The sequence below is a fragment of the Pogona vitticeps genome, chromosome 3 (genome assembly GCF_051106095.1).
Source record: "Pogona vitticeps strain Pit_001003342236 chromosome 3, PviZW2.1, whole genome shotgun sequence".
In the NCBI taxonomy this organism is placed as follows: domain Eukaryota; kingdom Metazoa; phylum Chordata; class Lepidosauria; order Squamata; family Agamidae; genus Pogona; species Pogona vitticeps.
Window position 1 is genome coordinate 236,579,645 of NC_135785.1, and position 16,758 is coordinate 236,596,402.

The 16,758-nt window shown below is 41.4% G+C and overlaps 1 protein-coding gene and 1 long non-coding RNA gene across 4 annotated transcripts in view; one reads left to right on the forward strand and one right to left on the reverse strand.

The window, feature by feature from the left end:
• The window catches only part of CCDC169 (coiled-coil domain containing 169), a 33,332-nt gene extending 17,587 nt beyond the window's left edge, over positions 1 to 15,745 (forward strand). For 2 of the 3 annotated variants that reach the window (XM_020783840.3, XM_020783841.3), the window contains 2 exons: positions 4,616 to 4,692; positions 12,541 to 15,745. In XM_020783840.3, the coding sequence (XP_020639499.3) occupies positions 4,616 to 4,692; positions 12,541 to 12,643 (180 nt within the window). In that variant the 3' untranslated portion in view covers positions 12,644 to 15,745. Of the gene's footprint in view, positions 1 to 4,615; positions 4,693 to 5,539; positions 6,737 to 12,540 lie in introns of all 3 variants that reach the window. The other variant, XR_012085018.2, reaches the window with a different exon arrangement.
• LOC144588038 (uncharacterized) lies at positions 2,751 to 10,984 on the reverse strand. The gene is made up of 2 exons (XR_013543346.1): positions 8,278 to 10,984; positions 2,751 to 7,089 (listed from the first exon to the last, which is right to left on the reverse strand). It is a non-coding gene; the product is annotated as an uncharacterized LOC144588038 (long non-coding RNA).
• Positions 15,746 to 16,758: the final 1,013 nt, after the last annotated feature.

Here is a 16,758-nt window from a genome sequence, read left to right on the forward strand (position 1 = left end):
TCATTACTATTTTCCCACTGGACTTTACTTCTTTATTTTAAGCTGATTTACCTCTGTGCAAGGAAAGTATGAGTCAACTGGAATGCTAGAAAGGGACATTAATCATTCATGCCATTTTTTTTTTGCCCTTGTTAATGTAATAGTTGAATCAGTAGTGTTACAAGTCTTATGCTTTTGTCAGCCTATTGATTTCTCTGTGTCCTCCACATTTCCATGTTGGATAGCACTTCTCAACTGGTTCTTGATCTACACTTTAAAAAATAATCCATAAGTTAATGTTATTCAAAATAAACCAAGACATTTTACTTTTTCTGAAAACACTGTAATGCAACAGATTTTCATACATTTTACTACGTCTTGTGGTTTTGTCAGACTTGGCTAAACTGTTGACTCTTAAGTAGCCAGCAGGCATAAAAGGGATGAGTCTGTTTTAGAGATGGGATATTTGTCTCCCCGGGGATATGAATAGGAATATTGCCACCACAGATGGCCGGGCTCTTTGGACCCACCCCCCAGAACTGCCCAGACCACTTTCAGCATACAGTGTGCACTGCCATTGTCGTTTGCACTCCACCAATCACAGATGTAGTCTGACCAGCTTTTCCCCACCTCCCTACACTGCTGACCAGTCAGCAGCTAAGCAGAGATACTCATTATCCTGCCTCCTTGCTGGAGTGGTCAGCAGTGCAGGGAGGCAGGGAAGTGCTGGTCAGGCTACTTCCAAGATTGGTGCAGCATGAACAAGAGTTGTGTGTGCCACACCACAAGTGGTAAGTGGACCGGCTGGGATCTGGGGAGTAGGTCTAAAGGTACTAACCACCTGTGGTGGCAATAATCATATTTGTCTCCCCTGGGAGGGGGGTGAAGACAAATATCCCATCTCTAGTCTGTTTATTTTCTGCCTTGCCTCTGTCTCTATCCACTGAATTACTGTTTTTTTTTCTAAATTCACAAAAATTCACATTGAATATTATTTATTTATTTATTTATTTATTTATTTATTTATTTATATATACAGTGGTGCCTCGTATAACGAGTGCACCGTTTAATGATGAATCCGCATACCGATGCGGATTTTGCGATCGCAAAAGCGATCGCATACTGATGGCCCCTATGGGGAAAAATCGCTTTGCGATTTTTCCCCATAGGCACCATTTCCCCCCCAGCTGGGTGATGCTTGCCTCCGAGTGCCAGCGGTGGACGCTTCCCTGGAGGTTGCTGTGAAGGCAGCGCCGCCCATCTGGGCGGTGCTGCCTTCAAAGCAACCTCCGGGGAAGCATCCACCGCCGGCGCTCGGTAGGGCTTGCCTCTGAGCGCCGGGATGGATGCTGAGGTTGCTCTGAAGGCAGCGCCGCCCATCTGGGCGGTGCTGCCTTCAAAGCAACCTCCGGGAAAGCATCCACTGCTGGCGCTCGGAGGCAAGCCCTGCAGCTAGGCAGGGCTTGCTTCCGAGCGCCGCCGATGGAGGCTGAGGTTGCTCTGAAGGCAGCGCAGCCCAGCTGGGAGGCGCAGCCTTCAAAGCAACCTCCGGGAAAGCGTCCACTGCCGGCGCTCGGAGGCAAGCCCTGCCCAGCTGGGGGGAGAAGGCAGCGAAGGTTCAGGGCGCCCACGGTGGACGCTTCGCCGGAGGTTGCTCTGAAGCCTGGCTTCAGAGCAACCTCCGGGGAAGCGTCCACCGCGGGGGCTCTGAACCTTCTCCCCCCAGCTGGGCGGCGCAACCTGCAGGGAGGCGTCCACAGCCGAAGCAAGCACCGCCCAGCTGGGGGAAAATGGCCGCCCGCAGTGTTTTCGCGCCTTGCTTATCGAGGCGGCGAAAATGGCGGCCAGATCGGGATTCTTCGCTTACCGGTGAGTTTTCCCCCAATAGGAACGGATTAAACGGAGTTTAATGCGTTCCTATGGGTTTTCCCCTCCCGCATAGCAAAGAATCCGGATAGCGACGTTAATCCTGGAACGGATTAACGTCGCTATGCGGGGCACCACTGTATTTTTAATGTATTGTCTTTAAGAACACACAGAATAAAGGCAAGCCATATCTTAGCTCCTTAGAACCATAGAATCATAGAATAATTGAGTTGGAAGGAGCCTTTAAGGTCATCAAGTTCAATTCTAGTGCAGGAATCTAAATCAAAGCAGATCTGACAGAGGGTTGTCCCAGTTTTCTCTTGAATGCCTCCAGCATTGGAGCACTCACCACCTCCAGAGATAATTGGTTTCATTGTTATGCTGCTCTAACAGTTAAGAACTTTTTCCTGATATTCAGCCTAAATTTGGCTTCCTATAACAAGCCCATTATTATGTGTCCTGCATCCTGGGATGAATGAGAACAGATCCTGCCCCTTCTCTGTATGACTGTCTTTCAAGTATTAGGAAAGTGCTATACAGTTTCTTGAGATATTCTTTTTGGGTAGAAGAAATGTCTAACACTCAATTCTCAGTTTTTTCTTATAATTGGGGGTTTTCTGTGGACAAAACGTATGCCAACATTACAGAGCTACAGCTCAGTGGGAAGTACCTTAGCAAATATCCTCTTGTGTAAATTAGCCAGGATGCTATGAATAATAAATAAATATATACAGCGTCTAGAGTGTAAAATATATATTTTGAGGAAGATATTTTCTCAGGCTCCTTGTGTTGTTTTTAAGGACACTGTTCCTTAAATAATGTAAAGTAGGGACTTGACTTGATATTTTTCTCTGCTACAAACAAACAATTGTCATTCTGATCACTGTGTACCAGTACAGGGAAAAGGGAAGGCTGTAATTAGCAGTGTTTCCATGTATTTAAGTGGTACCTAAATGGCTCACTTTGTGTAATTATATGTCATTCTGGAATGAGGTGCCATTGCTGATGAACAATTCTTCTTGCTAGAAGATTTGGGGCAGTTCTGTTTCACAGCACATACAACACCATCTTTTCCCAGTCTTCTGCCCCCCCTCCAGGTATTTGGGTTGCAGTTCCCATCATCCCAACCCAGCCTGCCACACCTGGAGGGCACACAGTTTGGGAATGTAGTCATGCACAGTGGAGGAAGGAAAGTAGAAATGGATGATAGGGCAGGAAATAGGAGAGACGAGTCTGTTTTCAAAAACCTTTTTATTTAAATGCCCTAATTTCCTGTTCTAGGTGGCATTTCATGACCAAAAGTCATTTTTAGAACCCCTTTTACTCTTGGCACTTCAATATTGAGATGTTGGGGGGGGGGCTTTACATGGGGGTGAATGTATTAATCAAGATTAGTTGTTGTGGCTGTTGAGATCTAAATAAATCCTTCCTGTGCTCACTCCACCCCATCAACTCTACAAACAGTTTATAGTTGCCCTTATTAGACTATCTGGAACTAGTCTAATTATGTGATTGAGATATGTGTTATAAATTAAAAGCAGCTTAAGCACAGTATCCCCTTGATTTCTCAAATCTTTTCAGATTTTTAAAAAACATTTATCATTAGCCATGGGACTTTTGGTTTCTTTCCTTCTCTATAGGTCTCAGAATTTGCCAATAATTTTCCAAGCCAGAATTCTGATAGCTGTAGTCAAAACTCCCAAGTCTTTTGAGGAGTTTCAGAACACACATGTGTGATAGCTGTTATCCTGAAGAAGAGGGAAATAGGAGGGAGTGGCTAAACTCCATGGGCAGTGCAAGTGATTAGGAGACTAGTAGTCTCTCTGGTCATTAGGCTCTGTACAGAGTGCTTCTCAAACTACCAGCCAGGTACTCACTATAATAATAAGTTAGGTTGAGCCAGATGTCACAGAAACATAACACATATTTGTGTGCAGATCCTTGTTAAAGTTCTTGGTTGAGTAATGTGTCTGTTAGATTGCTAAAAAATGCAAACGAGGTGAGCTTTGAAGTTGGCTAGAACTCTCCCTCAGACAAAGGAGACATAAAATTTGGGGTTAAGGGAGTCAGTAGATAGTCCAAAAAAGTGGATCAGATGTGATGCCTCTTTTCCCTGAATGTAGACTGCTGGCAAGGTAAATCTGCGGATTTTGCTTGAGGGAAACATGTCTTAGTGTCAGATTATAGTCTGCCTTACTTATGCAGACATAAAGACTGACTGGGGCTTCCTACTGATCTGTTCATGGACCTAGAACAGACACATAGGGAATAAGACCATAGTTATTACATAAGCAAAATAGTAAATCAAATATAGGTAGCTTGCTAGATTTAAAAAAATCAATTAAAGCTAAATTGGTAGTTATCTGGTAGTTGGAGGAGATAGTATCCTTACTGAAGTGCAGTCTCATGGATGGGCTTCTTTTTCTGGTAGTAGAAGCTGGTCTCAAGTTGAACCCTCAGACTCCATTTTGCTTCACTAGCAATCTGTATTCAAATACAATGGGCATCACGACTGGCCAAATCCTGTAGGCAATCTGCTGTCACCCTACTCACTGAGGCACTTCCTTGTCTCTAACCTTTTGGAGGTACAATAAAGATATTGCTCAAACCAGAACATTAATAACACGATAATAAAGTATTACTTGTAAAGAAACATGTAATTAGTAATGTATTGCTTTTCAAACACTCTACTAATGCTAATGTGTTACTTTTTTAGAGTAATGTGCCAAGCTTTGGTAGATTCAGGAATTGACATGTTTTTACTTTTGAGATATCAGGATCTCTGAAATCATTAGAGGAGCAGAAGATGGATGGAGTGGAAATGAAAAGGGAAAATCAACGTCTCAGGTAAATAACATTAATAATTTTTGTTTCATGTATTTTTTTTAAATATATATATATATATAGCTCTTTCATGGAGATTGCAACTTTATTAAAATGTATCATTTTATGATCTCAGTGTTCTGGAAGATAGGATGCATTGATAGATATTGTTCTAGTGTTACTCAGGGAGCTTAATTTCTCAATGGATGATTGAACCAATGCCTCTCCTGGAAGAAAACAAACTCTATCCCTATGTTTTGTTAATCAGACTACAGTCTAATTCTCCCTCTGCTTTGGAGCTGTGGCCATAGCTTGAATCCAAGCCTATAACTTTTCCTGAGCTGGATAGCTCAGTGGCTTAGGTATCTTGGCTGTGGAGCCAGAGTTTGGGAGTTTGATTCCCCAGTCTCCTTCCTGTGAATAGAGCCAGCTTGTGTGGTCTTGGACAAGCTCAGAATTGACTTGAGAGCATATGAAATTATTATAAATTTAGTGTCAGCATCCAACTGTTAATCCAAGCCAAGGTTTCCACACTAAGCTGGGTGTGCATGGACATGAATGTGATCCCCTCCATGCAGCTGTCTTCCTCCTCCATACAGCAATCGCATTAGGTTTCAGCTGTGATGGAACCCAGTGTGCAGGAGGGGGTGGAGTCTTACATATGCGTAGGGGCAGAGTCACATGAGAGAGGCCGAGCCCCATCCAGCAGGGCTGAAAATTACAGGTACGTTGATCCCAGCCCTATCCAAAACAGTACGGCAGCCATTTCCATAAGACAGGATTCCCTGTGGTTGTATACTGTGTGCATATGCTTCATCTTTGCAAGTGGCACTGATCATGTTGGTCTTTCTCTCCCTGATTGGCATTCCAGGTAGAGACATTGTCAGTGGACCTGAGGGCTTGGGACTTCCCCATGTATATATGCAGGTCATGTCCGGTCTTTCCAAAGCCTGGTGAACGATACTTACTCAGCTGAAAAAATGTGGAATTCTGTACAGGGTCATGCCCGACTGCAAAGTGACTTACTCTGATTAAAGCACACACAATGTCTATGAATCTAAATTATAAAGGAAGCCAGGAAATTCTTTGGCCCTGCAGGTCTCGTTCAGTAGCTCTGGACTCTGTGCCATCAATATAGTTGAGGTCTTTTTTTAAAAAAGATGTACATATTCTTCAATTCCCTCCCCTGCTTTCCTCCATCAAAATATCTGAGCAACAATTTCTACCTGATCTTTAATATTTTAGAGATAGTACAGTTCTCTTTTATATAATAAGATGGATAATTTTAAGATGGCATGACGCCACCTTCTAATTGCCTTGAATAGATTTCTAAAAGTCAGACTCGATTTTTTAATTATACAGGTGCAGCAAAAACCTTTCCAAGTTATTAAATGTTCACAATGAACAGTGAGCCTATGAATTTGAGGGGACAGACTGTGCAAAACTTCGGTAAAGTAGTCTGAACTGTGCCAAGTCTTAATTTAGAAAAAAAAGTTCAATTAACAATTGACTATAGGAGTAGAAGAAAATATCTCATTAGGGAAAAACAAACCCAACTATCTCATTATTATAATAACCTCCATAGTTTGGCTGGTGATAAAAGGCTTGTTAATCAATTACTTTTTGGTCGTTGTTGTTTTTCAGTTAAATAAACAGTTATATTAAAACAAAAGTATGTATAGATCAATTCAGCTGATATGCTGAGACTACTGTTTTAGGCCTTATTAACTCATTGTTTGTTTGGAAGATTGTCATTTCAGCCTAGGAATACAGTCGTGCCTCGCTTTACGATTGCCCCGCATTATGACGAAACCGCATTATGATGATCTTTTTGCTATCGCAATTGTGATCGCAATACGATGGTCTAAATGGTTTTATTTCGCTTTGCGATGATCAGTTTCCTGCTTCGGGAACCAATTTTTCGCAAAACGATGATTTAAAAACAGCTGATCGGTGGTTTCAAAATGGCCACCGGGTAAACAAAATGGCTACCCACTGTTTTCTGGGACGGATTCCTCACAAGACAGGCAGCAAAAACGGCTGCCCTATGGAGGATCTTCGCTGGACGGTGAGTTTTGACCCCATTGGAACGTACTGAAGGGGTTTCAATGCGTTTCAATTTGGTTTTTTCCCCGCTTTACGATGTTTTTGCTTAACGGTGATTTTCCTGGAACGGATTATCACCGTTAAGTGAGGCACCACTGTACAAATATTTTACAGCAGTGCTAGAACCATTGAACTCCTTTTGTATAACACTGTAACTGTATTTAAAACGCATGACCAGTGTCTCGAGAACTGTTTATGGCATGCTAAGAAAAATGTTGAATACAAGGAAAAGAAGTCACAATTGCAAACCACATACATTACTTTTGTTACACTTCCCCCCCCGGTTCTAAATGGAACACCCATAAGATGTGGCACCTGTTGTCAGCAAACACGGGTTCGAAAACAGAGAGCAATCAGGAGTTTGCACATGCTAAAGTGGGCTGAGTGAGTCCAAACTCAGCTAGCCATGCTACAACACTCCCTCTTACAAGTCTGCCCACATAAGATGCCCTTGTGCCCTTTCTCTATTGCTGAAATAAAACCATGTGGGCTTTGTAGTTCTGAGACTTATCTTGCACCACAGGCAGGACTCTAAGTAAGCTAGGCCGAGGCGGCACTCTCAGATGACCCTATGACAAGTGTACTGTTCAGAAAACCAACTGAGTTTTATAATCTTTAATTTATTAAAGAATAAGCATGTTACTAGGTATCAAAATCAAACTAAACCAAAGCAAATAAACTAGCATTGTGCTGGTTAGTTACAAAGATGTAGTGAGGCAAAGAAAACATGAAAAATAGAAAAGTGTTCAAAAACCTTACAAAAACACAAAAAGCCATTAAAAAGAATAAAAACAGTTCCAGTCCAGTAATTCATTAGTAAAAACAAAATAATCCAAGTAGGTTATAAAAAGGCTATAGTCCTCAGTGATACTATAGAACAAAAATCCTGTACTAAAAAGAAAAATCCAGTAAAAGTCCCATTATCCTTAGAAAAGTCCAAGAGTATAGTCCATAAGAAGTATTTCAAGAAAAGGAGTTCATAAAGGGTATTCCCTAGGTAACAGTCCATAGAAAATAGTCCATGCATAGTCCTTAGGGAAAAGCCCATAAGTCCAAGGGTAATCCAGTATAGTAAAGGTTAGTCCCATGTGTCACGAATGAATGAAGAGTCGGTCTTGAAAGACCATGTCCATAGGGAAAAAGTTCCTTTTTCAAGAGTAACTGGCAAGGGCTTATCGCACCTTCCCACGATGTCATCCAATCAGAGTTCGTTACTAGGCAAACAGTCCTGTCGCACCACATGACTTCTTTCCCATAAACACCAGATGTTATTTGGGTTTACTGTGGTTTCGCAGAAAGTCACAACAATTCCCATCTAATCACACCGAGTCCTTTTCTCAGGCTATCAGAATAACATTCTCTCCGCTCGCCAAGAAAACAACCTGTCAGCATAGCAAAGATACTTTATACAAAGAAACAAGATGGAACCTCTCTTGCTCATTTCTTAATTACAAAACCCATATTCCTTAAAAGATTTTAACTCAAAAACCCATCTCATCACACCTGTTTCATGGAAAACCAAAACAAAATCTCCTTTAGACTACCCTAGACTTTGACTCTTAGTTGGTTTGGATTCCCATTGAGGTGAGAGCCTATGAATTTTGAGTACTGTTTTTTCAGTGAACACTCTCTGCTTGGCTTTTAATTACTGTTTCTGCTCAGTTCTCTGGGAAATGTTCTGTTTCTCTGTAGTTGTCCATGTGAATTTAGAGCAGCTGTCATCGTTCTGTTAAATTTCCAGTATTTTGATTTTGTAGACCAGTTCACAAAATCAGAAAGATTAATCTGGCCGGGGGGGGGGGGAGCAGAGGATACTGTCTCATTGACGGCTTTGGAATAAAATTCAGCTGCCATTCCAGCCTGTTTATGTATATAAAATGTCGATTTGTGTGTGTGTGCCAGTTTCTCCTTTTCCACAGGCATCAAAATGTCTTTCAGTCTGGCTTTCTGTGAAGGTTATATAAAGTGGACAATTCCTCTAGCCAATTAGAACTAACTCAAGGACAGAAGCAGGAAGATTTCCAGAATGATTCACTTTTCGTTGTCTGTCTCCCACACAGTTCATTGTTCTGTCAGCTACCACCCCCTGATTTTGAATTTGCAGTCACTGGCACATTGAAATGTTATGCACATTTTTCGGGGAGTGGGGGGGGGAATTATACTGCTCTTTAACTAGCCTCATTACAAATTTGTCGTTGTGCTCAATGGCAGCTAAGGGGCAAGTAGTCTCTGTTAGGCTATCTTGAGTGTTTGGCAGTTATAGTGGGAAGAGAGGCCCTGAAAAACGTAAGGGCTGATATTTCAGCTAATTATTTTCAATCTAATAAATGAAATTGCATATAGGGATTTCAACCTATGTGACTGTTCTTATAACAATGAATTAGTACAGCTCCGCCTTTATCCAGTGATGTCATTGAACTGGATCAAAACGTGTTGTGTTGGCAGTTGCATGTTTACAGTGTTAGTGTAAGGCTGCAAAGTATGATTTTTGTTGCACAGACACTTGTGCAGCTGATAATGAAATTGGCTGCTTGAGCGACTGTGCAATCAGTTGCACAGCTTCTTCCACAGCTGTTTGTACAACTGCTTCTCCCATGCTGTAATTCAGTGCCAACTTTACTAGACTTAGCCTGGAAGTTACTGCCTTGGTTCCTTCTTCAGTTAACAAGACAAGTGAAATGAGACTCTTTTCCTAGTTTGACTTACTAGGACTATCAGTGCTTGTTGGCACAATGGAAGATAATATGGTTAATGTAGGTTAGAGAGGAAAATTTAATCATCTTCCTGTTCAGGTTTATGGGAGTTGAGCTGAATTACCTACAAAGAGGTCAGGGCACTATCTGTAATCCTCTGTCTCATGGAAACTCTGTGAGATAAGTTAGGCAGGAAGAATGTGACCTTGCTTTAGGACAGAAAATAGTAGGGTGGGGTCTTTATTTCTGCAACGAGCATAAAGTGAGAAACCCATCTCAAATCCCCACCAAACCACCAGAGACTTTAGGGATGAAGATTTCAACCTTGGGTAACCCAGGTGTTTTTGCACAGCAACTCTCAGAACCCTTCACCACCAGCTGTGCTGGCTGGGGTTTCTGGGGATTGCAGTCCAAGGACACCTGGGTTACCCAAGGTTGGGAATCACTGCTCTAGGACTTTCCTGTCACCACGAGTGCTGCTAGGTTGACTGACAGAATTAAACATACAGGGCCTCCCATCTGACCAAAATTGATCAGGTTGTTGTTCCATCTATAACTTGTGGTTCCTATTCAGCCTCATGGGTACAAATACAAGCCTTCCAGCACCTCTTCCCCTTAACCCCTCAATTTTAATGTTTTGTTTTGTTCAAAAGATTCCCTTGCACTTTCTAGGGATTGGGGGGGATTTTTGCCCTTAGCACCACTGGGTCCTCCATTCCACCTGAAATATTTTACTATTAGAGGTCCCAAGGAGGCTTTTAAAAATTATTTTTGTATAAAAACATTTTTAAAGACAAATATTTTTGGAGAAGAAGGCATGAGGGCCGCCTTTCGTGGTCTGGAGGTGGGTGTGTTCAGGTCCTGAGGCCCTAAAAGCTGCCTTAATAATCATGGGTATGTGCTATCAAGTCAGTTCTGACTTCTGACAATCCTTCCTAATACTGAGAAGTGGTATACCAGTCCCTTCTTCTGGTGTCACTCTCAAGCCGGGCAGCTTGCCCAAGGCCCCACAGGTCATCTCCAGAGAGCCACAGTGGAGTAATGAACTCCCAAGCTCTTGTTCCAACCCTACAGTAGAGCCATCTACAGTGGTGCCCCACTGGACGATTACCGCGCTAGATGACGAATCCGCTTAATGTTGAAGTTTTTGCAATCACTTTTGCGATCGCAAAACAATGATTAGATGGGGGAATTTCGCTTAACATTGATCGGTTCCCTGTTTCGGGAACCGATTTTTCGCTTTACGACGATCAGCAAACAGCTGGTTTTCGGGTTGCAAAATGGCCACCAGCTGTAGAAAATGGCTCCCCACTGTGTTAGAGATGGATTCCTCGCATTACAGGCACCAGAAAATGGCCACCGTATGGAGGATCTTCGCTGGACGAGCAGGTATTTCACCCATTGGAACGCATTGAATTGTTTTCAATGTGTTTCAATAGTTTTTTAATTTCGCTTGATGACGTTTTCGCTCTACAGTGATTTCGCTGGAATGAATTAACGTCATCAAGCGAGGCACCACTGTACCTAGAAGTTGCCTATCCCGGCAGGAAGCAAATTGCAAGTGCCAGACCCAGAGGATTGCATCACAGCGGGACATAATGCAATATGTTCTCTGTCTGCGTTTTCTGTAAACAGAATGCTTACTGCGAAAACAACAGAATATGGCTAGTCATCTACTCAATTTTAAATGTAAGATCACAGAAAGGAAAATTGCTTCTCAATATTTCCTGCAGAGAATTCTTAATTAGAGGCACAGAAGACAATTTCAGTCTGTTCTAATCATAAATTGATACAGTATCTCAGTTACTCTCTAGCCTATAACCATCTTGTATTTTGTGCAACATTCTAATAGATGTTCCTGTAAATTGTATCATTCTAGTATTATAAAATGGATTGTTTGAATAACTATCGTTAAATCAGATGTGCTGCTGTTCACTGGTAACATCCTCTCTTATACATTTTAAAAAAAATCTGCATCCTTCCTACGACACAGGATTTCAATAACTACTGTATGTTATATAATCTAACACTGGCAACAAAGCAAAGGAAAAAAAATACACACCAGAATAGCAATCACGAAATGTTTAGAGGGTACAGTTTTAGAAACAGGGAGATTTGGTTGGTTTCAAGCAGAAAGAAAAGAATTGCTTATTAATGCAGCATGCTTCTCCTCTGCTAATAATAGCAAGCACAAGTTCCTCTCACTGCCTTTCTGTTTCTTCTATTTTATTGTTTAAACCAGCTGCCCCCAACTGGGCATGCTCCAGATGTTTTTGGCTTCTGTAACTATTAGCCCCTCAGACCATAAGGGCCAAATGTTAGATATGATTGGAGCTGTTCTCCCAAACATCTGGAGGTTGGTTTAAACCTGATGTGTAAGGAAATTGTAATTCCCCAGATATTAAGGAACTGCTGCTCCCACCAGCTCACACCACTGGCCATTCTCTGGAGACTAAACTATTAAAAAAAAAATAACAATTTCTTCTCCTGGTTTAAGCTGTGGCTGGACCAGAACAGAAGCTGCCTGGTTTTTCCTCTGAGTGCTTCTCTTCGGAGACATTATCATTGTCATTCAATGAGAGAAACATTTGATTGGGGGAGGGGAGGTTAGTATTTGCCTTCCCCACAAAACCATGTGAAATCTGTCCCTACTCCATGAAAAAACAAATGACTGAAATATGCCAGATCCAGCTGTATAGAGTTGTGGCATTTTGCTATAGGCAGAACTAGTAGTCATCACAGTCAAGGTAGTACTATCAACTGATTCACTTATCCACGGTCCGAAAATATCAAAGATATTAAAAGAAAATCCATATATATATATATTTCAAACAATGAAGTTCCCAGAACTGGTCACTAGAGGGAGCCAGAGACCATGCTATATTATAATGTCATTCACTATACAGTAATCCACATTATTCAGCATCTGCAGGGGTGGGGTCCTGGAATTGAAACCCTGCAGATACGGAGGCCCTTGTATGGTATAAACATTACTAAGCAATCTGTTTCTATAACAATAGAGGTATGTATAATTGCATTTTTTAAAACTCTGTTCATTCTTTTTTTGTTTCAGAGGAAAGTATAATATTCCAAGAAATCAAAGAATACTGGACCCAAAGAAAGGACCAATTAGAAAGACAGCAGGAGTGAAGCAACTTCCAAAACTTAAGCCCTGATATCTTACTCCAACATTTTCTATTCCTTTCTTCATCTCCTTTTAGCAAAGGATTATAGCGAAGTAGAAAAAATATATTTTTCAGAGAGTAGCAAAGTAAAATTACTGACATGTTGACTATATGTAGAATAAGTTAATCTGATTTTCTCTGTGTGGATTTTCATGTAGAGGGATGTCTGCACCATACATGGTGTGTGTGTGTGTGTGAAATATTTGAGAGAAAACTGATGAAATCTGCAGTTTGTTGTGGGATTTATGTCTAGTCAGTCCTTCACTTCCAAGTACACTTTCATATATCTGGTGAAATAGCAGCAACCAATCATGTTTAGCATCCAGATGGTATTCTGTGCTAAGCAGAGCATGACCCTTTTTCTGGCCACAAACATTGTGGAGGAAGGAGGTTTTATTTAGACTGCCACAGGGGAAAGGTACATTTCCCCTCTCTGATGTAGTCCCCATCATGATTGTGTGGGAGCCAAGGCACAAACCTTCTTAGGCACAAACTACCACATAAGAAGCCAAATGGCTACACCCCCAATGGGTGGCTTAATGCCTAGGGAGAGTTGGGGTCCTGAACTTTCCCCCTTAAAAATTCAAATGATGTAAGTAATTGATCCATCACAGTGTAATATTCTGAAATATTTACAGGCGCTCCACCAAATGTGATTTCATTATGTTTTTAATAGACATGATTATTTTCTGTCACTACCTGGACGTTCTTGATATTGAACCTAGGACATTCTGCAAAGCATGTGTTCTACCACTCAGCTGCAGATTGTGTAGCATGCCGAGTCCCTCAACAGGAATACTTATCAAGGAGAATGGAGAGGAAATTTGACATGGTGTTCCCATTTTCTGCAGCAGCCTCACATTCATAGGCTAGCACCTAACTCAGCTGAGCTTAGTGAATATTCATAGGACTGGGCTGCAAATGTATTAGGGGAAAAAACCTGGAAAGAGCAGTGTGCTTCACGGTAGAGACATAATAGAGACAAAATTCCTTGCCATGAACGAAACATCTGCTCCCTCGTGCTGAAACTGTGTTAAGGGCCACAAAAGTCACCTTCTTCTTTAGTACAATTTAATCGCTATTTGTTCGTCCTTGATTATTTCTTTTATGTGACAGTGGCTAGAACCCTATTGCCAATTTATAACGTCTAAGCAGCCCATTGCTGCTTGTTAAAGAAGTCCCGATTGCCCAGGAATGCAAGCAAACGTGTTGTTAAAGAGCAGCAATTTGCCACAGAGACTGCCACTGCTCATCCCAGGAGAAGAGCCAGCCTGTGTGGCCATCAGCAAGTTGCACAGTGCCAAGATGCCCCCAGAAGAAAGAGATGGTGAGCCACTTCTGAGTACTCTCTGCCTAGAACACTCTGGAAAGAGTTGTGATAAGCCAGAATTGATTTGATGGCATGCAATTATGGTGGTGGTGGTGGTGCATGGTGTGGTTCATTCTTATTATTTGATAGTAATAATGGTAGCTGGCTGGATAGCTCAGTGAGTTATGTATCTGGTTGCAGAGCCTGAGGTTGGGAGTTCGATTCCTCACTGTGGCTCCCATGAGCAGATCCACCCTGAAAAGTGTCACTATGAGTCAGAATTGGCTTGACAGCATACAACAACAGAACAATAATAAAAATAATGTCAAGAATGGAATTCTCTATTTATCTGAACTCCATACATGTGTTTTAACCTCCAGTCCCCTATTTTCCACCCACCCCATGTGTTGTCTTAATCTTTGAGGCCGAACTGGACATGGATGACGTGTGCTTAGACATAATATCAAGGAAAGTGGTGCTCAGAAAGGAGTGATATAACTTCCCTCCCAATATTTTCCCCTAATTCAGATAATCTCCGGTTTAAATTGCTATTTTCAAGTGGAGAGAAAAAATATGGATGATGTTTTAAATTGGCTGCATATGTGTAATAGCGAAACATTAGCTGCCTGAGGTCAAGATAACATACAGGCATATATTCCATTCACAGAAACTACCATATTTTTCTGTGTATAAGACACCCCATGTATAAGATATCCCCCGCTTTTCTAACCCAAAATTAAGAAATCTTAGCTTTGAGTATTCAGCCTCTGGGGTCAGAACACTTGGACATTATGAGTCCCTATTGCATCTGAGCCTACAGGCTCCACCTCCAACAAGGTGTGTTCCAGTTGTTTTTTTCCAGCATCAGCTGATGTTCCATAAGGCTCGTGACTAGAGAAAGCTAAGTCTCCTGACTGTATGAAGCTAAGCCTCATGATTGGAGGCAGCCTGTTTATAGATGCAAGGTACGGGCAGTTTTGTTCTCTCCTCAGCTTACTTCCGTGTATAAGATGCACCTCAGTTTTTAGTGTAATGATTTTAGGAAAAAGTATCATCTTATACACTGAAAAATATGGTAACTGGAATGGCAATTCAAACTCATTGGCAAATAGACTAGAATCCCCCACCATCTTGAGTACAGGAGGATTATTTAGGAAGTGCTGGATAGATCTGGTGACACACCCAGAACTGTCTTCTAAGAAGGAGGAAAGGCCAAAGGTTGGGAGTTCAATTCCCCACTGCGCTCAGGGGGGAAAGTTATTTGGCTACTACTGTTGCCCCCTCATCCCCAAATGGTTTCCTCATTCTGTCTAGTGGCAGAGCTAGCCCTCCCAAGAGCAGACATGGTGGAGGAGGTGCTATTGCAAGACATGGAAGAAAGAGTTTAAATAATAAACACTGTTTCCTGGATTAATGCTTCCCTTGTCTTTCAAAACCACCAGTGATGCTCCTAATTAGCAAAACTGAATCTGTGGGCGATCTTAAATCAGTCTGTTTGCCTCCAACTATGTATTATAGCTGACTGTTCCTGCCAGAGGGAGGTCAAATCTATCCTATATAAAATTTTCTTTTCTGCATCTGATTTTCCCCTGTTGTGTGGATTGTACTATAAAATCTATAGCCTCTTTATGTTTATGTAACCTGGAATTGCAGCATGTTTTCCATCCCTTTGGAATTAGTCCAAACTGTTTTTAAAATATGCTAAAATATTATTCCAAGTACTGTTATGTAAAAGATGCCTATGTTGTCAATTTTATAAATAAAGAATTCTGTTTTTGAAACCACATCTGTCATATTTCATTGCATTTTTCACTGTGTACTTAAGAATGTTGATGTCATTTAAATTATTGCTGTAAAAGGAGCTCTTGTAGATTATATAACGCGAACTTGACTGGGAATATTCAAGAGTGCCAAGCTATATCTTTCATGCTCGTCTTTCCTATGGGCAAAACAGATAACCACCCTACCTTAGGAAACATAGAGCGGTTCTTCGATTCTTAAAAAATGCTGAAGTAAAAAAATACTTTGGCAATGTTTCAGAGTTCAAAATGGAAACCTCCCCAGGCTTTTTCTCAGCCATTCTGTGGTAGTGGTTCCACACTGAATTATGTTGCTATGAGGTAATATTGTCAGTCCTACTCATCCATTGCCGGAGAGTTCCTTAATTATTATTATTTTCCATGGGAACAGCTCATTTACTGTTTTGTCTTAAAAGTTTCCTCCTATTGATGAAATGTTTGTGTATTTTTCTACGTCTTCAATTGTATCTATTGTATTGTAATTTTATCCTCACTGCAGTTTCTGATTTTTTATTTTCGCTCCATGTATTGACATTGTTATTTGCTATTTTGTTACTTTGTTGTTTTTTGTTATTTGTTGTAAACTGCCCAGAGTTGCCTTTGCTGCCAGCTGAGTGGTAGGTAGGTAGGTAGGTAGGTAGGTAGGTAGGTAGGTAGGTAGGTAGGTAGGTAGGTAGGTAGGTAGGTAGGTAGGTAGGTAGGTAGGTAGGAAGGAAGGAAGGAAGGAAGGAAGGAAGGAAGGAAGGAAGGAAGGAAGGAAGGAAGGAAGGAATAATATTGATTTCCAGAGACTGTCTGCAATTTTTAAAGACATTTTTCTTTATGGGTGTGGTTTGCCTGGGCTTCCTTTTGCTCTCTGAAGAAACTGTCATATGACCACACTTGCAGGGTAGATTCTGCTCCATGCATGTTCATTTGTATGGCTGAAATCATTAGCTACATGCTCATTCCATCATTGACCACTCTCTGTTTATTTGTATCAGAGCGTTGCACACTTT